Genomic DNA, 23,951 nt, shown 5'->3' with positions numbered 1-23,951 from the left:
ACGAGGGATGGAGTGATCCATCCTTCCTCTGACAGTCCACTCACATGCCTGCATGGAATTCCTTGTTACCTGGTCTACCAGGCGGGTTGTTAAATGCAAGGCTGGGTTCAAGCACTTAGGTGCCTAACACGAATGTTTGGAGAGGATAGTTGGGAATGGAGGACTGAAGGATCGGCTCAACTCACATGGAACAGCTAGGGAGCCTGCCTAACATAAAGTGTAAGGGAGAAGTCATAATTCTAGACAAGCAGGGGAAAAGCCAGGTGCAGGGACTGCAGGATCATACCGTTGTGCGGATGTTCTTGGCACGCTCAGCGTAGGTCAGGGTGCTGCGTGACTCCTCAAAGGCACTGCTGGCAGGGCTGATGTGAGCAATCATCACCGTCCGGCTGTTCCCACCTAATGAGTCCTGGGATTAGAAAGCAAGGCTATAGGGCTTAATATAGGCTTCCTGGACCTGATCCTCAGCAGCAGCCAGGACTCTGACACAGAGAAGGAGGAATTAGCTGGATCAGGAAGTCTGTGGAGATGCCGAACCCAAACCCAGGTCCTGACACCAAGCCTGAGTTGGATAGCCAGGAGACCCTCAAGCCAAAGCTGACCGAACTGGGACCCCCACGGACAGCACCCCTGGATTAAGGTTTCCTTGAGGAACCAGCCCCCTTTGCTTATTAATGCAGGCAACACACAAGGTGGGAGTTGTGTGACAGGGTGTGGGGCTCCGATGTAAAGGACTGCCCCTTTAAGTTTCTTCAGGAAGGGTGAGGTGAGCCTGGTAGGGGTAATCTGGGCCATGAGGGAAGTTGAGTTCCAGCCTTGTAGGTGTCCAAGTTGTCTGCATGGAGCTATCCAAGGTCCTGCGACGCCAACCTAACCCTACTTGCCATGTGGCTACGCCACCCTCAGGCATCCCTCTCCCGCCCATGGTCAAGACACAACAAGAGCAGACACCATAGCCCTGTAATCCCACCCAGTCTACATTCAGGGCTATCTGATCCCCAATACACAAAGCCTAAGGGCAGAACTACATGTAAACGTGAGGCTACCAACAAAAAAAGCAACTCTGTGTTGTATTTCTCAGCCTCCCAGGCCCCCTGGCACTGCTAGGGCAGACCGTGGGGGCATAGGTCTGGGGCCCTGAGATCTGGAAGGGTCCCCAAACATCCTCACAGACCTGCAGCCTGGGGAGCAGGGCAAACCATGGCACACAGGAAAAGAAAGTGCTGCACTGGCCAGTTGAGGCTGCAGCCACGTGCCATTATAAAACAAAGTATTTTCCCAAGAGTGAGAGCGGCAGCAAGCTGAGAAAATCACCTCACTGTCTTTGGGGGTGCACGGCCAATGAGGACAGTGGAGCAGTGAGATGCCTGCCCCTCTGCTACGCCAATGCCCTTATTGGCTGCGCGTCCCCAGAGCGGTGTCTGATTCGTTCAGCTCGCTACCACTCTCATACTTGGCCAAATACTTGGATTTAAAATGGTGTGCAGCTCAGCCTCAATTGGACAGTGTGGTTCTTTCCTTTGCTGCATACCATGGCAACTTGCCCTGCCACCATTACTGCCAGTCTGGTGGCCTGACACCGCTACCTGCCCCCACTGCTGGTAAGGGAAGGGGGAAGAGTAGAGACGGGGAGGGGAAAGATTGGGGAGCAAGGGAGAAAACAGCTCCCTTTTTGTAACTTTTCCCCCAAAACTTTTTACAGATGTTATTGGGTGTGCCATGGAGCTTTGCTCCAAGAACCTCTGTAAAATGTTTTGAAAAAAGAAAAGGGGCTTGTTTGTTTCCTTCATCCCCCTGCCACCCTGATGTTGCCTTGCCGGCAGGAACCAATGATGCGTGTTTCCATATCCCTGCTTCACATCAGGACAAGGGGGAGGTTTTACTAAACGTTACAGGTGGGGCAGGGGAGGAGAGGAAGGGAAGTGGGCTGCCATTTTGTATTTATTGTAATGTTTAGTTCTACCATTAGGAGTCCTTTGTCTAACACACATTGGCACAAAATCCTTCCCAGTGAGTCACTCTAGTCTGGTTTGCCTAGGGAACGTGTGCCGGAATGTACAGTTTCACTCAGGCTACACAGGCCCACCTTCACCTGTGGCATATGATTGCCCCCCTCTCTTGCCAGTCCTGCCCACGGACATGCCTACCTTTAGAAGGCGGGTGAGCTTGCTGTCCCGGTAATTGACATATTTGACGCCTGCCCTGTCACTGAGAGCATTGATGCAGTTGCCAAGAGCCAGCAGGGAGCGGTTGATGTGAGCTCCCTCCTTCATGCGCTTCCCGCGGTTCTGTGTCTGTGGGAGAAGGAGAATGGGATGGACATGTGAATGAAATCATTGTTCCGGCAAGGACCAGGCATGGGGCAAGCTCAACCACTTTTCTTGGCTATAATTTTGAGAGTGGGTTGGAATCTATGTCCCTCAGAATCCCCAACATTGCAGTTGCCTTCACAGTGCCATTCACAGAAGCAAAGGATGGCAGAAAAGAAACGTGTGCTGAATGAAGCCTTGAGAATGGTAGCTGAGATTAAATTCAGGTGGAAATGGGGGAATGAAGAAGCTGGAACAGGATAGGGCCATGGTGGGCAAAGGAAGAAGGTGGAGTTTGGGAGGAAAGAGAGCAGCTGTGCAAAAAAGCAGAGGCAGGGTGTTTATGGTTTCACTTCAATATTTGGACCAAAGCAACACTGAGCTTTGGGTACTGCTGAAGAGGTTATTCAGAAGGGCATGTCTTTTTTTTCATACTGTTCACACACACTCCTTTCTGCAAGAAAGGTCATGTTCACTGAAGCGATGTGAGGATATGCTAGCAAGTTCCAAAAACGTCTCTCTCCCAATACAGTTGGCACTTCCTGTTTCAAACTGACTATTTAGATGGACTCCAATGCCAGGAAAATAGGACTATGTCCATGGCAATGGTGCTGTTAGGGCAGGAGTGTTTGTATGAGGTTGGGGTGGGAGTCCAAGGTGCCACATGGGGCAGGGGCCTCAGAAAGACTCTGGAATGGCAGCAGATTTCATCCCAAACACCATTTCTTAACACACCTGGTAAATTTGACTGGGACCTTCCTCTTCTTCTTTGGAAAGACTACTTTTACCAGTATTGTTGGCAACCCGGCCTTCCCTTTGCCTGCTCCTCTTTCCTATCCCGCCCCCGGTTGGAGATGCCAGTGGAGCCAGTCCTGGGGTGTGTGTGTGTGGCGGGGGGGCTCCTTTGCACTGAGCTTTTATCCTGAGATTGGGATTGCTCCTTTGCGGAAGTTTGCAGGCTCTTTACATGACGCCGCGATCCTCCAGGGAGTCTCCTGCACTAAATGCCCTTTGTCCCATTTTTAAATAGATCGCAGATAATGAGCTATCAAATTACCCCGTTGTATTTTGCTCCAGTTTCCTCTGTGAAAAGAGTAAAAGTGGCAATAAGAGGAGCGAGATCAATGACAGATAATGGAAGACTCAGATATGGGGAGAAGGAGGGGGGAAAGGGTGAGGGAAAAGGAGGCACGTGAAAAAGGGAGTTGTGATCCTGCATTCAAAATGGGAGCCCCGTTTTAAATGCAGGATTTTTGGTTTGTGTAGAGATGCCCTAGGTGATTCTTCCTACCGAGAGCATTCCATAGGTTGGGTACCACCACCAAGAAGACGCTTTCCTAGTTGTCACTCACTGCACCTAATTCAGCTGGTGCACCTGGAGAAGCTACGACTTTACTTTCCAGATGATGTCCTTTGCTCACTTAAATCCAAATGCTTAGGAGCAGAAAGTGGACAAAGAAATGGCTATGAGAAGGAGGGGGAAGGGGGTGGGGGAAAAGGAAGCATGTGAAAAAGGGAGTCGTTGTGCTCCTGCATTTAAAACGGAAGCAGAAAGCCCCGTTTTAAATGCAGGATTTTAGGCTGGTGCAGTGATGGCCTGTGTGGGGTATGTGGGTGTGTGTCTCTCTCTCTGTTTGAAAGGAGGCTGAGCTTGAGAGTCAAAGATGAAGGACTGGATGCAGCAGTGGCTGGAGGTAGCAGCAGTGGCCGGCGAGAAACCAATTCAGAGGGGTCTAGCAAGTCCAATACCAAATCATATAGTGTGCAGCCCTGGGTAAGCAGCCATCTCCCTCAGAAGGTGGCTGAAGCAATGTAGGGCTGGTGGTGGAGTGGGGAGTCTCCCTGCAGAAACATTACATACAGACTTCACTACTGATCCATAGAGATAGGGCTATCAGTGGCTGTGATGTAATAGCCATGATAGTTAAACAGAGCTTCTTTGTTTAAAGGAGAATACGTCTGAACACCAGATGTTGGGGACAAGCATGTACGGACTGCTGTCTTTAAGCCCTGTTTGAATAATCTGGCTGGCTGCTCTGGAAATAGCATGCTTGGTCTTATCCATCAGAATTCTTCTTATATTCTTATGCCCGAGTAGAGTGTCTCCTCCTATCTGCATTATGGGCCTGTCCTCTAAATGCTGCCTTTCAAATAGTGTCGGGATGTGAGGCTGGCTGTCACTCTGGCCGTTTCTTCGCTCGATAGGGGCTCTTTTCTAGAATGGACATTAACATTCTTTCCATTACATCCCCTTGGGAAGATGTGGAGCGGAACCTACACTGACAATATTTGTGTGAGCAAGGAGTTGAGAAGAAATAGATACTTCTTTTTTTTCAATCATATTTGTATTCCAACTTTCTTCCAGGGATCTCAGGGTGGTGGACATGAGATGATCTCATTTTGTCTTCACAACAATACCGTGGGGTGGGCTAGGCTGAGAAAGAGTGATTGGCCAAAGACTACCCTGGTTAGCTTCTTGGCTCAGCAGGGCATCAAACGTAGCTCCTGGTCCAACACCAGCCTATGACTCATTAAAGCAGCATCACCGCTCCTGTTCTCAGTTCAACCCCTCTCTCAGAGACAACAGAACAGGAAATAACATTCAGGAAATAAATAGCCTTTGAACAACCCCCTGGAGTCTAGACCCAATAGACTCATGTAACTAAGCTGAAGTGTAATGGTAATAATCTCATATTTGTCCCCCATTTACCCCACCTCGCTTTCCCTCCCTTTCCTTTGTTGTCACCCTTATGTCTGTTTTTAGACTGTAAGTCCCTAATAGGGACGTAACACCTCATTTTTGTAAAGCACCAGGGACATAGATGGCACTGTATTAATAGCAATTATTCTTATTTTTATTTATTATATTATTCACTGTTAATTAATCATTACACTGTCCATCATTAATTGTTATTCTATTCATCATTAATCAATTTTATGCTTTTAATAAGGATTACTATTTATTGTTATACTATTATTTATTTATTATTATTTGCAATTATTTGCAATTATGGACTAAAAGCCAGAGTTACTGTGCAATCCTGGGCACAGATGTGACGGTCAGCCAGTTCCCAGGTCCACCCTGGTGGAGGGCCAGTGTTTCAGTGCCGAGGTGTTGTCTCCAACTCCCCCAGCTCGAGTGTCTGCGCTCCTTCCTATCTCTTCCTTGAGGGCTTCCTGCCTTACAGTTCTGGGGGTGGGGTGGGGTGGGGTGGCGGCGGCTGCATGGATGGTTGAGAAGAAGACTGCTTCCTTTCTCTTCTCACCTGTGAGGCCCGCTCTGAGCCAGCTAAGTCAATCATGAAGAGCCGGCCCACGCGCACCTCCTGCACGATATTCTTGATGCGGCTCTTCTGGCGCACGGTGACCTGCAGTACAGCATGGGAGCGTGAGGAAGTCCGGTTGGCCGCAGTGGGCTCCTGCATCCGTTGTTTATTGCCTTTCATCAGCAGCTGCATTATCTGCACGGAAGAGAAGCAGCTGAAGGCATAGAGCATGCAGCACCCATGAAGATCATTTGGTGCACTTAAAGTGGGAGGTTTACTTAAGCTCTGGCATTTCTGTGCAACTGGCGATGGAAAGAGGAAGGGTCACAGATGAAAGGAGCAGGTTTAGAGCTACGAGACTCTTTAATCCATTGTTTCTACTTCCAGTTTCATTGCAGAATTAAGAGTGGAGCTCTATGTGGACCATTTCCTTTTTTCTCTTTCCATACTTTCTGCTACATAAACTCTAGGTGGCGCTGTGGTATAGCAGAATAACGCAACTACACTAATGGGGACTAGTGCTTTGTTTCACTTTTTCAAATAATACTGGATTTTCCCCACTCCAAACCCTCTTGCAAAATTGCTTTTAAAAACCAGAAATGAAACTAGATGGTGACAATGTTGTCTAAAGCACCCGTAAACAACCATGAGTGAGGAATGATGAGCGCACAATAAAAGCCTCATCTAGAAAAGGTAGTCTGATGTGCAAACCTCTTGATCCCTGTTCACATAAACAAAGGCCAATATATCTGCAAGCATCGTTTGGGGATGTGTGACTTGCTTCTCTATTGTTCCCATTCCAGACTCACAAGGAGTATATTCCTCACGTTTTCACTTCATGGAAGATAATTTTCAGTGAAGTCATAGACAATATCCCAGAGTTTCCCCTCTTCTCCGCTATCTAGAGAGAGGAAATCATCCTTCTCTCCTGCAGGGACTAGTGGGATCTTGGGAACAGGTAGAGCAGACTCTGCTTTGGTAGCAATATTTATATGAACAGACAGTTCAGGAACAGAAAGAGGAATCCATATCCCTCCCTCACTCCCTCCCTCCCTTCCTCCCTGCTTCAACTCCTCTCTCAGTAAGAACAGTGCAGAGGGTTAAGCAGATTATGGGTTTGTTAATGTGAAGCCACTTTTTTGTGTTAACCTGGCCTCATTCAGTGCAGAGTCCTTCAACATCAATAACTTTGCAAACCAAAGCCATCTCCATCTGCAGGACAATTAGAAACTGTAATCTAGATGGAGAGACCCCCCAGAATACAGTCATCATGGAGAAGCAAAAGAAGACATCTACACTCTGAGTAAAACTCATGGGAATTTTTATGGTTGGTCAGGGGACCCAGGGCAGAAGGACTCATGTCCTGGGAAGGTGAAGTAGCCAAGGGCTGTAGAGGAGAGCAATTCTCTGCAAAATACCTTAACTCAATACATTGATTTGTTTCTTGTTGGCAACATCATTCAATGCTATTAAGGGAAAACCAGAGAGCCCAAATCCTGAATAGTCATCTTCCTCAACCAGGGAGAAACCAGGTAAGAGAATCTATGCTAGCCATTTCACACCCAAATCTTCTAAGGCTGCAGGCCTATGTACACTTACTGCAAGTAAGCCTCATTGAAAATATTGAGACTCACTTCTGAGTAAACATGCATAGGATGCCTGCTTCTCAAAAGCCCAGCACTAATGGTTGCCAAGAGGTACTGGGCTGATTTTTCTCCTCTTAACCAATATCCAGGGAAGACGATTGAATTTCTTATTCCATCTCAGGCAATGTGTTTCTCTCCTGCCTCAAAAACTAAATCTCAAATGCAAACAAGAACCACCTGTATTCAGCCTTATTCCCAGTTTAATGCCTGTCTTACCCTCTCTATAAGCAGCAGAACAAACAAATTGGATTGACTGAATCTCTTCAAATCTCTAGCAACAAAACACACCAATGTAAGAGTAAAAAAGAGGATCCTATTATGTGTGGGCCGTTCACCAGGATACCATGTAGGGATGCTGGGCTGATAGCGTCCCTAACAACAAGGGCAAATTATGCCGCCCCGTCCACTGTGGGCATCAAGAAGCTGAGCTGGATGGACCATTATTAGTCTAACCAAGGTTGCCATTATTTAAATCAAATGGGCTGGATCTGGATCTTTACTTGGAACAGTTCCCAACTAGCCACACTTAAAGTTACGCAGCTATAGCAGGCTCTTGCAGAATATAAACTTCGTAATTTGGCTTGCTCCTTGGGAGGAAAGCTATGGCAAACCTAGACAGCATAATAAGAAGCAGAGACATCACCTTGCCGACAAAGGTTTGTATAATCAAAGCTATGGTTTTCCCAGTAGCAACGTATGGCTGTGAGAGCTGGACTATAAGGAAGGCTGAGCGCCGAAGAATCGATGCTTTCGATCTGTGGTGCTGGAGAAGACTCTTACAAGTCCCCTGGACTGCAAGGAGGTCAAATCAGTCCATCCTAAAGGGTATCAACCCTGACTGCTCATTGGAAGGACAGATACTGAAGCTGAAGCTCAAATATTTTGGCCACCTAATGTGAAGAGAAAAGTCACTGGAAAAGACCCTGATTGAAGAGATTGAAGGCAAAAGGAGAAGGGGACGGCAGAGGATGAGATGGCTAGATAGATAGATAGATAGATAGATAGATAGATAGATAGATAGATAGATTCACTGATGCAATGAATATGAACTTTAGCACAGTCCGAGAGACAGCGGAGGACAGGAAGGCCTGGCGTGCTATGGTCCACGGGGTCACGAAGAGTCGGACACGACTTAACGACTGAACAACAATTTGGCAGCAGTTAAATTTATGGCTCTCTGGTCTTCATCACTTGTATAAACTGGCTTATTCTCATTCACCTCCTTAGCATTGATGGTGGACACTTCAGTGATGCCGGCCACTTGGATGACCCCTTTGGAATCTTCACGCAGGTCCAGGTAGCCCAGGGATGGATTGAGCAGGTCCCGAATCATCTCATTGTAAATCTAGTTAGGGGAAAGAGAGCAGATACTCATGACAAGGGCTGAGGTATCATGGCAAGCAGCCTTTTAGAAGGTTCCAGAAAGGGGCGGATATTGGCTTCTTGAGCATTAGCTTATCAGGGTTTTGGTCAGAGAGACTAGAATCATGCCAATGCTCCCTTGGCTGAAGCTCAGCTACAGAGAGATGGGAAGCGGGCCCTGCTTCACATAGCAGCCACACCACCAGGGTAACATACAAATTGGGCCTAACACAATTCTCAGCACTTAGGTCAATTTACAGTTCTGGAAGCCCCTCAAAGAGATTCCTGGCTGCCAAATTGGCTTCGAAACAGTTAACATTTGCAGTCTCCTAAACTAGCCTTCGCCATCCTGGCGCCCTCCAGATGTGCTGGACTACAACTCCCATCATCCACAGCCAGCATGGGGTTGCAGTCCAACCTGCCTGGAAAAGCTGCCCTGGATTATGATGTATGTGTGCTGACTTAGTACTTTTTTGTTCTGCCCAGAACACTTGGCAGCTTTCCCCCCTTCTTTTTCACTATACCGAACAATGGAACAATACATTGGCAATGGAGGAGCTGTTTAGAACATTATTCCCCATGCCACTCGTAGGTGGATAAAATGTCCCACGCTTGTTCTTCCTGTGGCCACAGCACTGGCTAGTAACAGGATAAATGACAGGATGGATGGCAGTGCCTAGAACTCTAGGAAGTGCGATCACAGAGCCACACCGTCAGAGTGCTTCAAACTCAGCTCCCCCCACCACCTCCCCAACAGGGGCCCGGAGATCATAGCTGCAGTTGCTTATTAGGCCATAGAGATAAGAAAACAACTGTAGTGACACGAGGCCCGAACGTCTGGTACTAACAAACCAACCAACCTGAAAGCCACCGTTGAAACATAACTCGTTACGGAGACCGCCCTTCGTATCATGGTGAAAGATTCCTGGCATTGGCAATGAGAGTGGAAATCACATCAAGTCAATACCAGTAAGGACTGCAGTGGGACTGCCCCTTTTTCCCATCCGATTTCCTTTGTAAGGTACAAGGATACTGTGCTTGGAAGGGACACAGAGGTCTCAGTCACATTATTGCTCTGCCTGTGGCAGCAACAATGCCCTTCACCCAGCCTGCGCTGACTTCAGGCTGCACAGGTCTGCAAAGAGGCAGTCGTGTGAATGCCTCGGCCATGTGCTGAATTCAGCTTATGGTCCGGCATTTGGGGTGCCTTGCAAATGCTTGAAAAACTGGCCTTGGGTTGGCGCACCAGGAGCTGACCTGGGCTGAATTCAGTGGCACGGCAGACACATGCCCACGATCAGTGCAACATCTGGGTTTTCTGAAAACCGCAGCTTCCTTGGGCTAATTTCTGAATAAGCCTGGAGAGATTGGGGGGAAGAAGAGAGGAAGCTGAGAGCTGGGTTTCAGCACAGAGGGGGGACTGGAGGTAAAGCTGGGCAGGTGATGGGGCAGGGAGTCCCCCCCCCCCATTATTCTCTTGGAAAGAAGTGGAAAAGGAAAAGGAATGTCGTTCCTTTGGCATGGTCCAGCCCAGTGGGCTCTTCCACTCACTTACTCCTGTCCTCCCTGTTTTCTTGCCAGGTGGCTGCTTATTGCAAGCTGCTAACATGTGTCAATATTATCCTAGCCTGAATTCTGATGTGTCACCATGGTGATTATCTGTGCACAGTATGTTGTGTACAGCAACCATAAAGGCAGAAAGGATGGAGGGTGGCGTCAGGGGATAGAGACAGCTTATGGGGTATGGAGAGGGGGCAGCAACAGCTGGACAACTGCAGGACTTAAGAATGCATTTTTGTTGTGAAGGCTACTTCCCATGCCATCTTTTCCTACTCCAGTTTTAAAGGCAAAAGGAGCAGGAGATGTACAGTCAAGGCCAGAAATATTGGAACAAGGGCCTCTGTATACCACCACATTGAAGTTGAAAGGAAACACACCCAGATGGGAGCGAAGTCAGGACTTTCAGCTGTAATTCAAGGGGTTTGACAAAAGTGGGGCATTAACCATTCGGGAAGTACAGCCAGTGGCATACACACACCCCCATCATTGGTGGCTCATAAGTAATGGAACGAATGGCTGACAAGCAGCTGCATGGCCAGGTGTGGCCTGTTTCCTGGGTACCCCATGACCAATCAAGCAGATAAAAGGCCTGGAGGTGGTTCTGAGTGTTATATTTGCATTTGGTAGCTGTTCATTGGAACTCCCAACATGATGTCCAAAGAGGTGTCCATGCGAGTGAAGGAGGCCATCATTAGGCTGAGGAAACAACATAAACCCATCAGAGAGATTGCAAAAACAGTGGGAGTGGCCAACACAACAGTTTGGAACATCCTGGAAAAGAAGGAATTAACTGGCAAGCTCAGCAACAGCAAAAGGCCTGGAAGACCACGGAAGACAACTAAAGTAGATGACCGCAGAATTCTGCTCATGGTGAAGAGGAACCCTTTCACAACACCTAGCCAGGTCAAGAACACTCTTGCCGAGGTAGGCATGTCATTGTCAACATCTACAGTCAAGAGACGGCTTTATGAATGTAAATACAGAGGCTTCACAACAAGGTGCAAACCACTGGTAACGCGCAAGAACAGAAAGACCAGATTAGCCTTTGCCAGCAAACACCTAAAAAGGCCTGCCCAGTTCTGGAATAAGATTCTTTGGACTGATGAAACCAAGATTAACCTGTACCAGAATGATGGGAAGAGAAAAGTATGGAGAAGGAAAGGAACAGCTCATGATCCAAAGCATACCACATCATCTGTCAAACATGATGGAGGCAGTGTTATGGCATGGCCAATGGAACCGGGTGACTGGTGTTTATCGATGACCTGACTGCTGATAAAAGCAGCAGGATGAATTCTGAAGTGTATAGGGCTATACTTTCTGCTCAGATTCAGCCGAATGCTGCCAAACTGATAGGACACCACTTCATATTGCAGATGGATCATGACCCAAAACATACAGCAAAAGCTACCCAAGAGTTTCTCAAGGCAAAGAAGTGGGATGTTCTTCAATGGCCAAGTCAGTCACCTGATCTCAACCCAACAGAGCATGCTTTTCACTTACTGAAGACCAGACTGAAGCCAGAAAGACCCACAAACAAGCAGCAGCTGAAGGCAGCTGCAGTAAAGGCCTGGCAAAGCATCTCAAGGGAGGAAACTCAGCATTGGGTCATGCGCATGGCTTCCAGACTTCAGGCAGTCATTGACTGCAAAGGATTTTCATCCAGGTATTAAAGGCGATCCTTAAGTTTGAAATGATGTTGATTTGTTCCATTACTTATGAGCCACCAACGATGGGGTGGCTCATACAGTGTGCGTGTATGCCACTGGCTGTCCTTCCTGAATGGTTAGTGCCCCATTTTTGTCAAACCCCTTGAATTACAGCTGAAAGTCCTGACTTTGCTCCCATCTGGGTGTGTTTCCTTTCAACTCCAATGTGGTGGTGTACGGAGGCCAACTGCCAAAACAGTTATCCTTGTTCCAATATTTCTGGCCCTGACTGTACATCACTGTAATATGCAAATAGGTATGAATCCTTGTTGCGCCTGGCAGCCCAGGTTCAGAGACGTCAGGCCCTTGTGTGTATGAGACCTATGCCTCTGTTTATGCATTACAAACATGTGCATCAGCTTCTTCTGCAATTGCTTCCCTGCACGCACCTTAAGAACATAAGAAAAAATCATATGAGACACAGTTCTAACTGTGGGAGCCCCTCAGAAACAGTTGTGTGCATCAGTGTCCAGGAGATAGGAAACCAAACATGATATCAATGAGTGTTCTCTCTCTCCCACTCCTGCGCGCGCGCTCTCTCTCTCTCTTTCACACACACACACACACACACACACACCTGCCCTGATCCGAAGTGGGGACCCACCTCCAAGTAGGACATAGACACATCATACTCCATGTCATTGCTGGTCTCCTCAATAGCGCGGAAGAGGTCATTGAGTGTCCGCACATAAATGCCAGGTTCGTTGTCTGTGCCAAGCATAGTATAAGTCTTTCCACAGCCTGAGGTTGAGAGGAGAGTAAGGAAAGGTAAAGGTATTGGTAAATAGGGAACACGTTTTCATTTTGGGACATCAAAAGTTGGAACTCTGTCTTACCAAATTTGCCTTTTAAAGGAACTCTATGCTCTTTCAGCTCTTAACTTTCCAACAGAGGTCATTTCTTAACACTCTGAAAACCAGTGGAGACCATAGTAAGGTAAACTAGAGTACGGGAAGGTGACTTTTGCCCCCCCAGATGTTTCAGCCAACAGCTCCCCTCACCACTGGCTATGTTGACTAGGGCTGATGGGAACTGTAGGCCAGAACATCAGGAGGGCCACAAGTTGCCCACCCCCGAACTAGTGGAAGGTAATGGCTCTCTGGGTGTCCAGCTCTCTTGCTTTTGTGCTCATAATTGTTAGGGATGGACCATGGGGATTAAAATGTATTTTGGGACAGGCTGGTCTCTGGAATGGTTATTCTGGAATGGAAGGGGATAGGTTGAATGGGATGTGCTGGAGCAAGATGAGGGGATGGGGTGAATATAACTTTGTTCAGGAATGGAGTAAGAGAACATTTACACCAGTTTCACACTTCAGATTTACTCCACTGTTAGTTGAAGGACAGTTCATTTTCTAACAGTAATGGGTCCTGTTTGAAAAAATGCAGTGCGTTTGAAGTGGCCCAGGAGCTTGGTCCAAACATGTCTTTTCTTGATCCTTGCCTCACATGCAGAGAACACAGCTAGACACCCATCACAGAAGGACCCATTTTGAGATTTGTCCCATTGATTCCAGAACTAAAACAGCCTATGACTACAGCAACCAGAGCTTGTTTGTCACAAAACCACAGTGAGACAAGAAGGCGTCTCACATTCAGAGCTAAGCCTGTTCTCTTACCGGTGGGACCATAGGCAAAGATGGTAGCATTGTAGCCAGAGATGACACCTTCAATGAGGCCTTTGGTGGTGGCATGGTAGACCATCTCCTGTAGGGGGAGAAGAACAGATGAGGATATCGAAGAAACAACTTGTTTCCAGGGAGGCAAATACTCTATCTGAGGAAGCAGATACCAGTGAATCCTGCTTTCTCCTCTAACACCACCTGCTCTTAGCACTTTTGCTTAGCTATAGCCCTGCTCTCAGGCCAATCACAGCATGATAGAGCTTCTCAAATGCTGCCATGGAAGCAGGAAGAAGCTGACCATTCCTCAAGAAAGAACATTTTAGCCATTAATTTGCACTGGCTTTATGCTTCATCACCACTGTTTTATCCTGATTATTGTGCTTTTTGGGGTTTCATATGATGCGTTATTTAAGCTGCCCTGAAAAAGGTTTAGTATAGAAATAAACAAGTACACAGACAATCAGGCCTAACAGAAAACAACAAGGAGGATCAAAAAGGCAGCTGTAAAATACAAACAAAAGCAAAACAGACAGCTGCAAGTTTTAATTCCCAATGTTTTTCTGTGCTGACACGTTTAGAGAGATTTCTCTCCGTCAAGGGCAATTAAATTCTTCAAAGCTTCCAAGTGATCCTTGGAACTCTCAGTTTCTAACTCACTATTGGGAGGCAAAGTCGGCAGAATCTTCTGAAGTGATCTCTGGGGGCACCTGTATATTTTGGGATGCCAATGCAGCAGTGTGCAACCTGAGAAATATTTATTACATTTCTAATCCACCCAATAACCAATGTTCTCTGGGTGGATTACAAATAGTTAAAAGACTAAAATACAACAGAAACAGTTAAAATATAAAATACAATAGAAATATTTAAAATAATACAAAACAACAAACAGCACAGGAATCAATAAAACAACCATAAAAATCTAGAACTAGATCTCAACAATGCCTGGGGAAAAAAGAAAGGTCTTTGCCTGGCACCGAAAAGATATCAACGTAGGCACCAGGCGAACCCTTTTGGGGAGTTCATTCCATAAGCAGGGTGCCACAACTGAGAAGGCCCTCTCTCTTAGCCACCCATCTAGCTTCCTTTGGCAAGGGCAAATATACCCCAAGAACGCTTGCAACGTCACAGAGGAGGCTTGGATGAATCCCAAAGATCATGCAGAGCAACCGCTTGGGACAGCACAGTATCTTGGGCTGGTCCTACTGGGCTCTGCTTTGCATATTATTTTTGCTTGCATGGGAAGCAAGACCTGCGGAAGGAATGTTTGCTGCTGTACCTCAACAATGGCCAGAGGCCTTTTTATTTTTTTTGCTGCTCAAGCCTGAATTGACCTTCCATCAAAACCTCCCAAAGTCAGATATGCACCTTGGCAGAAAATCGAAATATCTTGGGCCATTTTGAAGTTATAGCAGACAGCCATCTCCTTTTTTTTACACAGACCTTGTGTCCTGCCTGGGGAAGAGTTAACAGGAAAAGCAGTCCCAAACACTAAAGACATCTCTTTCGTGCTGGGAGTACTCACTCTCATCCTAAGCTGGTTAGTCAGTAGACCCAAAAGAACTCGGTCCATAGAATTGAAACTGTTGTGGAAAAGAGAGACCAGCAAGGCAGTTACACCCATGTGTGCACACACAACCACTGCTATCAAATTGACTGGAGGGCAGTGTACGCTGAAACTCTGCCTCCAAGCCCAATCAAGTGACATAAAAACTTGGCCGAGGGACACGCCTCCCCCCTTTGTATGTGTGGTCTCACCTCTGCTAGCAACAGCTCACACCTCATTAGAAAGTTCACTTCACGTTCTGAGAAACATGGCATTGTGATGGAGCTGCTATAGATCCACACACACTAGGACCAAAGGGACTCACAGCACCTGAAGAATTCAGGGCTCCTTCTCTGCCATCAAGTCCTGAGAGATTATGATTAACGGCCACATGGTGGTGCCCATCCAACCTGTGACAACTGCTTGGTCGTGCACTGTCAGCCACTTTCATTCCCTAAAAATCTCGCCCCTGCTCCTTCTCCACCCCAGCCCCCTTCCCAATTTCTCACTCCAGGAAAACGGCTGGCAGAGGAGTGACAGAACCCACTCAAGCAGCTCCGGTTTCGCTCTAATGAGCAAATGAGCTTGAAATGGAGCTGATGAAACTGGAGCCTGTGGTTTGGCCCAGCCATCCCACCTGCCACCTGGTACTACATCTGAGACAAGCAGGAAAGGGAGGCTGGGATTACAGAAGTGCCTTAGAGCTGTACTAAGATGTTACCCAGCAGACACTTGTAACACCTTCCTGCTGATCTTTTTCAGTGAAAAGCAGCTATGGGAGGCTGCGATTGGGAAAGAACTAACAGTATGGGGGGAGAAATTCTTAACCCTTTCCTCTGGCAAACTGGCAATTTCCTTCCTCAGTTCCCTCTGCTGCTTTCCTACTTGTAGGAGGAATGGTAGAGGTACCTTCTAAATTTCCCCAGCAGGTGGAAAAGCAGTATGGAGAGGGTGATTTGGAATAGAACAATACCCCATGGAGTAAAATTTAATTGTCCCTTTAACTCCTCCCCCTGCCATTGCTCTGATCAAATTCTCAGCCTCCCATAGCAACTTTTCATTTAAAATAAGTCAGGAGCCTGTTACATAGACCTGCCATCTGCATCTGCCATCTGCATCTGCATCACGTCCCATCTGCTTTGGGTCCTTGGTATGTGGATGTGGATGCTTGGGCCTCTTACCTGGGTAGCAGCAAAATCGAAGGCTACATCAAACATATAGGATTTCTCTCTTGAGCGGTTAGCGCGGAGCACGTCATCAGGATCCTCCATTGGGTCCATCAGGACGACCATCTGCAAGGAACCATATTGGGATTTTTTTTCATACACATTTGAGGGTTTTTTTTCTTTCAGTACACATTACACTTCTAAGCCATAAGGAAGCAGCTGGGCAGTGGAAGAGATCATGTGTACACCAGCTCTCAGTTTGGTTCAAAGGAGAAATTTTGCAGCCCTATCTGCAAACCTGCTACCAAATCCAGTCTTTCCAGATTTACTCATCCTTTCTCTGCTCCCCTACCAGGGAGGAGCACTAGATGACGGTCGTGCCGGCATCTTTTCAAACAGTGGTCTTCAAACCTAGGTTGGGGAGTCAGACAATAACTTGAATTTTAAAGATTGTTGAATGTGGTATGAAAGAAGCATAATTGTTTGGGATATACGTCCGTTATTCTCTCCTACACTTGTCTTTGGTCAAACAGGATCTCCAATTTTGATAGTGCTTCAAAATCCTGCAAAACCTATTTGACACCAGGGCTGGAAGCGGAACCAAAGAAATGAGGGTGTACACCAACCTAGTTTCTCCAGATGTGTTGGAATTCAACTCCCATCATTCACTACCAATGGCCATAGTGGTGAGGAATTATGGGAGTTGAAATCCATCACATCTGGAGGATTCCAGATTGGAGAAACCTGGTGTACACCATTGGCAACAAAACCTGTAGCCTGGTGACCCACTTGCTAGGTTCTCACAACCCAAAGATGATGCACCAGCCTGCGATTCGGAACTGTTTGTCAGGGGCCGGGCCAGGACAGAGGATGACTGTAGCCAAGTTTTAGAACTGGAGGCTCTGTTCTCTAGCTTTGTGATCACTGGCTAGTGCTGAAGAAAGCTGCTAACCGGAGAAGATGAAATCGGAAGGGGAGCAGGGCAAAGGGTACTACTCTGTTGCCCAGGTAGGGGCAGATGTCCAGGCTCCTTGTATTCAGTTTCTTCAGTTTGGTACAAAAATCCAAATGGTTTGGAGTTGGCCAGCTAGCTGTTCTTCTCTTTCCTCAGAGGGCACAGAACTCTTAAGTGTGGACTATGACATTAAGGGTGCAATCCTATGCATGTTTAGACACAAAAAGCCTCACAACTCTCAGCATTCCCCATTCAGCATGCTTAGACAGAAAAAAAAGTCCTACAGTTCCCATCATTCCCCAGCCAGTATGTTTAGACACAAAAAAGTCCTACTGGCTGGGGAGTGCTGGGAGTTGTAGGACTTTTTTTTCTGTCTAAACATGCATAGGATTACACCCTATGTTGTTTGAGTCAACACCTCACTAGACTCTATGGCCAATGAACTGCTTAGATCTGATGACATCATATCCAAGGCAGCTGTTCCTTCCTGACATCATCTCCCTTAAGGTATAATGTCTTTTAATAGCCACCAAACACACATGGATCCCTCCTGGGCACTGTGAACTGGCTTCTAAAGTAAACTGGCTTAAAGGCAAAAGGAGCAGGGCCAAAACACCAAGTGGGCTGGATTTGGCCCATGAGCCTGAGGTAATTTCCTGCTTGGTTTCCCAATAAACATGGCTACTAGAAAGGCAGCTGACAGTGTGCTCCATATTTCTAAATTAAGGAATTCTGAAATACCGTACCACTGTTGTTATTTTTTTTTTTTTAAGAAAAGTGGGGTGTGCAGGCGAGTTACACTCACTAATGCGCATGCCCAGAGTGGAGAAAAGGTATTGTGGGAGGGATACAGAGCACAAGGAGGGACAGGGAAACGGCACCTGGACACATCCCGTCACAGCAACCAAACTTGGGACAGAAACTGCCTGACTACAAAAAAAGAAAGGCGTTGGTGTAGAAAGGCCCTTTGTTCACCAAGCCCAGTATGGTCTACTTGGATGGACAGTGGCTGCCCTGGGATCTCAGGGACTGAACTTGAGGGCCTTCTGCATGGGCTGCAATCTGCATGAGCTACAGTCCTGTTCAAGGCAGTCAGGTCTGAAGGGCATCAGCAGAACTGGAGTGGTGGAAAAGGAGAGTCCTAGACAGTACAATAAGGCTGAAAGGAGGGTAGCCGAGAACGGCCAGCTCAGCTATTACAGCCTTGGCACTGACCGTTACCCTTTATCAGGTGTCCACCCACCTGGGGAACATTAATCTTCCTTTGTGCTCCTCTGATCCCTGCCAGCCCTAATCTGGGGTGACAAAGGGGACAGGCCCGTACTAGCCATAGGAACGCCATTGCTAGGCTCAGATCAGGTGTCTGTTTGCTTGGCTTAATCCCAATAAGACCAGCAGAGAGAGAGGGAGCCGGGAAAGGAAATACGCACGTGTGTGGTATGGGTGCACGCTATGGGGCCAGCAACGTTGGGAGGGGAGTCAGCTCCAATTCCCTGTTGGTGCCTGACATTTTCATGTTTCCTAAAGAGTGCACAGCATGTGGGTTTTTTTTTTCTTTCAGGCACTGAAAAGAGGTACAGAAATGATTGGATTTGTATTTTTAAAAATTTGCACAGAAACAAGACTAACTTTCTGTGGAGCTTAACCAAATCAACCTGAGCCCCAAGGGGGTTTCCTAGAGTGCTCTGGCTGGTCCCCCCTGTGGATGAGTCGTAAGGTTCACATCATTAATATTTCTTTCCCAGCCTGGGGAAGGTTTTGTAATACCATCCCCAGGAGTTGTTTGAAGGTGATCAGATGTGTGTGACCAGCATTACTCACAAAGCCTTCAAATGCTTGAAAACTTTCAGAGGATGGGAAGGGTTGCTGTTGCTTTAAGCTGAACTGTTCAGCAGCAGAACTGGATACCTGCCACAAAAGTAGCTACGATAGCACAGTAGATGTCAGCATCTGTCCCCCGTGAGCACAGCTTGTCGTCCTTGTGTGTGCAGAGATCAGATTGCCAGAGACAGCAACAGTGGCTTGGGTTTCACCATCTCCAAGAGGCCTGAAAAGGGGCTCTTTGTAAGGCAATCATTATACTAGACACCAGATAAAAGAGGATGCTTGGAAAAAAACAAGGAGAGATCAATCACTATGGTGGAGTGTTATGGTTAGAGTGTCAGGCTAGGAGTGGAGAGTCCCGAGTTCAAATCCCCCCTAAGACACAAAGCTCACTGCATGAGCCTGGACCCATCACAGTCAGTCAGCCTAACCTACCTTACAGGCCTGTTGTGTGGACAAACACGAAGGTGGTAAGAACCATATACGGTGCCTTAAGCTGTTTGGGGAAAAGGTGGGATATAAATGTAGCAAATAAGAAACTATGGAACATATCCCAGGTGACTTCTCCGCAGCATTTTAGAACCTTCCACCAGTTTTATTCTTCCTTTAAGAAGAGGGATCCTTGTAAGTGAATTAAGTCAGTCAATAAATAGCTCAAGCTGCTCCTAGCATTTACAGCAAGATCCACATGAAAGCCATTTCAATGCATGTTGGTGCTACTAAAGTAGCATAACCACTCTCTGGTGTTAATGAAGGATGAATGGCTGCAAAGGGGGCATAAATGGCCACTGAACAGAGGCAACAGAGAAGAGGAAGGGGAATTAGTCTCCTGTTGCTCAGCTGAGCACCTCTTGGTGGATGTTGTTCTACAAACAGAAGGAGGTTGTTGCGCTTTTGTAGCCCTTCACATTACTGATGACCCAGGGCTCCTTTAGCCACCATCTAACTCTGGAGACAGTTCTGAGGTATATGGGTCACGTCAGCCTGCCTCCCTATGCCAAGGGGAGGATTTTCAGCAACACTGTGGCTTAAAAAGGAGCAACAGATTTTCTTTTGTAATGAATAAAGGGATCTATTAAGGAGAAGAAGGGAAGCGCTTTCTGTACAGAGCTGAAACTCTACACGCAGGTATGGCACCTTCATGTCAAAAAGAAAATACTGGAAAGGGATCAAAGAAAGACTACACCAGGGCTGAGAAACAAATCTTGTTATTGCATCTGCTGAAGTGGGCTACAAGTCACAAAAGTTTAGGGCAGAATAAATGTGTCAGTCTTTAAGGTGCCACAAGGCTCTTTGTTGTTTTTGCTGCAACAGAATAACAGGGCTACCCTCTGAAAAATCTTGTTAGGTGAACCTTAGTCATTATTATCAAAGAGAAGTGGAGGGCTGACTTAATCTCTATGTATTGAATGCAGTTCAGGGTATTTAAAAACACACACACAACTCTAATGACAGCACTTTAGCAGATAAGGGTGGATACGGATTCACACAAACTGCTCTGCTGCAAGATTTTCCTGCTCTCTGTTTTCATTCATGGTTGGGATCCACGTGGAATGGAGAGGTGCCACGTACTTTCAGCAAACTTCAAAATTCAGTTGCAGATGTTAATCCCAATCAGAATGGCAGTGCTTCCTAAAAGTTATGCAGCAATATTATTTGTTATTTAAAGGATTTCTGTACCGCCTTTATGAAAACTACCAGGGTGGCTTACAACAACAACAAAAAAAAAATAGCAAAAACAACATAATATTTAAAACAGTGGCATGCATCATGAAGTATTAAGAACAACATTACAGTCCCCGCTAAATTTTAGTGACTAAGGGTGCAATCCTATGGCTGCTAGTCAGCTGCTAGATGGCCCTAGGATAGGATGGTTCCCTGAGAACCAACCTCCACCCCCTCCCTCACTGCCTCATAGGCAGTGTGGATTGGCCTTGTGCTCCACACTCGGAAGAGCAGCGCATAGCAGCGAAAACAGGGCATTCCCAGGGGCAGGCCGGGGCGGGGAGGGTGGAAGTGCCTTTCTGACACTTCCTGTGCATCCTCCAGTCTCTGCCCCCCCGCTGCTCCAACTTCCTGAGACTAGACAGCCAAAATCGGCTATCTAGCCACGAATGCAAGGCGGCTGAAGCACGGAGGAGAAGATCCCCTCTGTGCTGCTCCTGCCCTGCAGTGGATAGGCGATTGCTTCTGAGTTCAGAGGTGGCCACCTATCCCAATAGGATTGCTCCTTAAGTGTGCAATCCTATGCATATTTAAACAGAAAAAGCCCTACAACTCCCAGCATTCCCCAGCCAGCATACCTGGCTGGGGAATGCTGGGAGTTACAGGAATTTTTCTGTCTAAACATGCATAGGATTGCATCCTAAAACCATTTAAAAGGCAAAGTTAAAGCCTGATAACACTCTGCTAGTTCAGACTATTTCTCCATCTGGCTTTGCCTGCTAGCAGCTTTCCAGGGTCTCAGCCAGAGGTCTTTCCGAACATCTGCTATCAGGTGGGAGGTATGTGGCAGGGTCTCCTACGGATGAGACGGCATGATTGCACTGTAGCTTCAGAGCAGCAGCATGGTTCTGTTAGGATTTGGCGTGCCTGTGTATGCATTGTGGTGGTGCTGGCTCCTAGCACAGAAAGATTTTGCCGAGGTTATGCAAGTGCCCCCTTCTCCCTCCCGCCCCCGGCCACTTCTTTCCCCCTGCCTTTGGATCTGAATGGCCATCCTGTTCCAGGTGAAGCTGCTGGCAGCTCTCTTGCCCATTGTGCCTGGAGAATCAGGACATTGTTTCAGTGGGCATTAATGGGCACTTTGTGAACTGCCAACAGCTCTACTGGCTGGCCTCATAACTTCAGTCGGACAATTGGGCCTCTGTGGTCCCGTCCTGAGCCTTGAGCAGAGGATCTGAAGGAAGAGGGAAGGTGACCTACTATCGAGAAGGACATTTGCAAACAGGGTGACTTTCTTTCTTTAAGAACAGAGACAAGATCCAACAGCAGCAACGCAACAGGCAAAGCATTACCCCACCAATATATATCCATGCCAGGAAACAACTTCAGCAGTTGATTGCTGACAGTATATTTGTTAAAGGCAAAGCTAGAGGGAAAATGACCTTTAAGGGGATGGATCTTTAGTGAAGCAGTGGAGATCTTAAAAAGTTAACAAAATTGTGTGTGTGCGTGTTTCCCAGTTCCATTGCAAAGGGCAGAACAACTAGGAAAGTAATGTCTGAACTACATGCTGCGGCCCACTAGCATGAGTCATAACATGAATTTATTAAAGGGTCTTATGAGCCCAAGGCATTCATCCACAGAGGAGGTTGCCTCTGCATCTCTCCGTGATTCATTGCTCTGACCTAGCCTTCTTGCAGTGGCAGCAAATTCTGCTGCATCTTTGCATTGGGTGTCATTGGATCATTCAGTATCTCACAATGCAGGGACATAACAGAATGACCCACTCTTGGGAGTCTCCCCACTATATCTCTGCATGATCCATTTCTCTGGTCTTGACACCCTTCCATCAGAAGGCATGCTCAGGACAGAGTCCCACACCAAAACACAGAGGATAAACCTTCTTTGAATATGTTTTTCTTCAACAGGTTGCACAGCTTTCAGGATTGACAGCATTGTCACATAGAGCAAAGCATAACTGGAAAGGAGAAATTAAACTGGACTGAGATAAAATCAATCGGGTGGTCAGTAAATGATCTCAGCATTAAGATTAGAAGAAGAAAGATGAGGAGTCCCACAATTCAAGGCCCTTCTTATGGTGGTTAATTCTTGCTCTGTTACATCTATAAAATCAAACCTTTGGGGGCATCAGACCAAAGTGTGACTCCAATTTTAATTCAGCTCAGTTTTCAGGAAACTGGGGAAAAGCCAGGAAATAGCTTGTTCATGTTACTGTTGGAGCTTTCCTGGCTGCTACTTGAGAACTTCTTGATGAGAGCACCAGAATTTGTAGAACACTATAAATGATTTCTACAAATTCTGTAGTGGGGCTGGGAAACATGGAACTGCCAGTTAAAGCCAGCCTCTCCTCAGATCACACATAACTGAGATTCAGAATAACCCATTGGGGGGTGGGGGCATGTGAGGAAATGTTTGCCACCTGACCAGATTAGAAAGCAGCTCAGTGCTGGAGTGGTGTGTGTGTGTGTTTATTTTCCACCGGTGCTTTTTAGAGGTTAATCTCACTGCTGGGCAACAGGGAAATTAAAATGTGCATATAATTCAGTTAATAAAACACAAACAGAGCAGGAATAGTTGTTCTTCTCCATCTGGAAAAGATGACAGAGTAAACAGGGGAGACAGCATCTGCCAACGGAGGTTTTCTTCTTGGGTGGCAGGAGAGGGAAACGAGACAAGAGTTCAGGCCTGAGAAATCCCAATCTGGGATAGGCGATGCCTGAGATTGCTAGGATTCTCCCAACGTTGTCTTGCTGCTCATTTCATTCCTAACTCCTGTTCAGGTTTGCGATCACTGCTTATTCCGCTCAAATGGGGAAATTGCACAAATCGAGCAGCGACTGAATATGGGATTTGTGCAAATTTCCCCGGATTTGCACAAGTTTCCTCCATACACCAAAGTGGGGCTTTCAGTCTGCAGGGGAAAATGTATGCAAATTAGGAAATTTGCACAAAATTGAACTGGGAAAGCTGTGCAAATCAAATGTGAGAATATGTCTGGCAATCTGAGAACATTTTCGGCTGACACATGCTCATCCTCGCATTCAGGGCTTTGAACAGGGCATGTTTGCTTGTTCTGCAAGCAAAAACTAAATTCTCATACATCCCTAGCCCCAGTGCCACAGTCACTGCTTAACTGGAAAATGGAAAACGCCTGAGTCAGCCCTGCCTGCTAGCCACACCCTCGTGACCTGGAAACCCATCCTGGAAAGATAACTCTCTTCTGGGAGAAAGTAGCAAGATGTTTTTATTTAATGGTCCTAGCTTTTGGTGATCAGGAATAGAGAGGAATAACATACAT

General features: G+C 46.8%; 1 protein-coding gene across 1 annotated transcript in view; it reads right to left on the bottom strand.

Annotated features, from left to right (window-relative positions):
- The window catches only part of KIF19 (kinesin family member 19), a 46,389-nt gene that overhangs the window by 11,845 nt on the left and 10,593 nt on the right, over positions 1–23,951 (bottom strand). The window contains exons 3-9 of the mRNA XM_084832344.1: positions 16,204–16,314; positions 13,471–13,558; positions 12,457–12,593; positions 8,441–8,566; positions 5,576–5,770; positions 2,148–2,294; positions 287–409 (exon numbers count right to left, since the gene is read on the bottom strand). Of these exons, the coding sequence (XP_084688470.1) occupies positions 287–409; positions 2,148–2,294; positions 5,576–5,770; positions 8,441–8,566; positions 12,457–12,593; positions 13,471–13,558; positions 16,204–16,314 (927 nt within the window). The remainder of the gene's footprint in view (positions 1–286; positions 410–2,147; positions 2,295–5,575; positions 5,771–8,440; positions 8,567–12,456; positions 12,594–13,470; positions 13,559–16,203; positions 16,315–23,951) is intronic.

Source organism: Heloderma suspectum, chromosome 2 (genome assembly GCF_057233095.1).
Source record: "Heloderma suspectum isolate Gila_16-S chromosome 2, 16-S_ref, whole genome shotgun sequence".
Lineage (NCBI taxonomy): Eukaryota > Metazoa > Chordata > Lepidosauria > Squamata > Helodermatidae > Heloderma > Heloderma suspectum.
The sequence above is the reverse complement of the archived record's forward strand: the minus strand, read 5'-3'. Positions and strand labels throughout refer to the sequence as shown.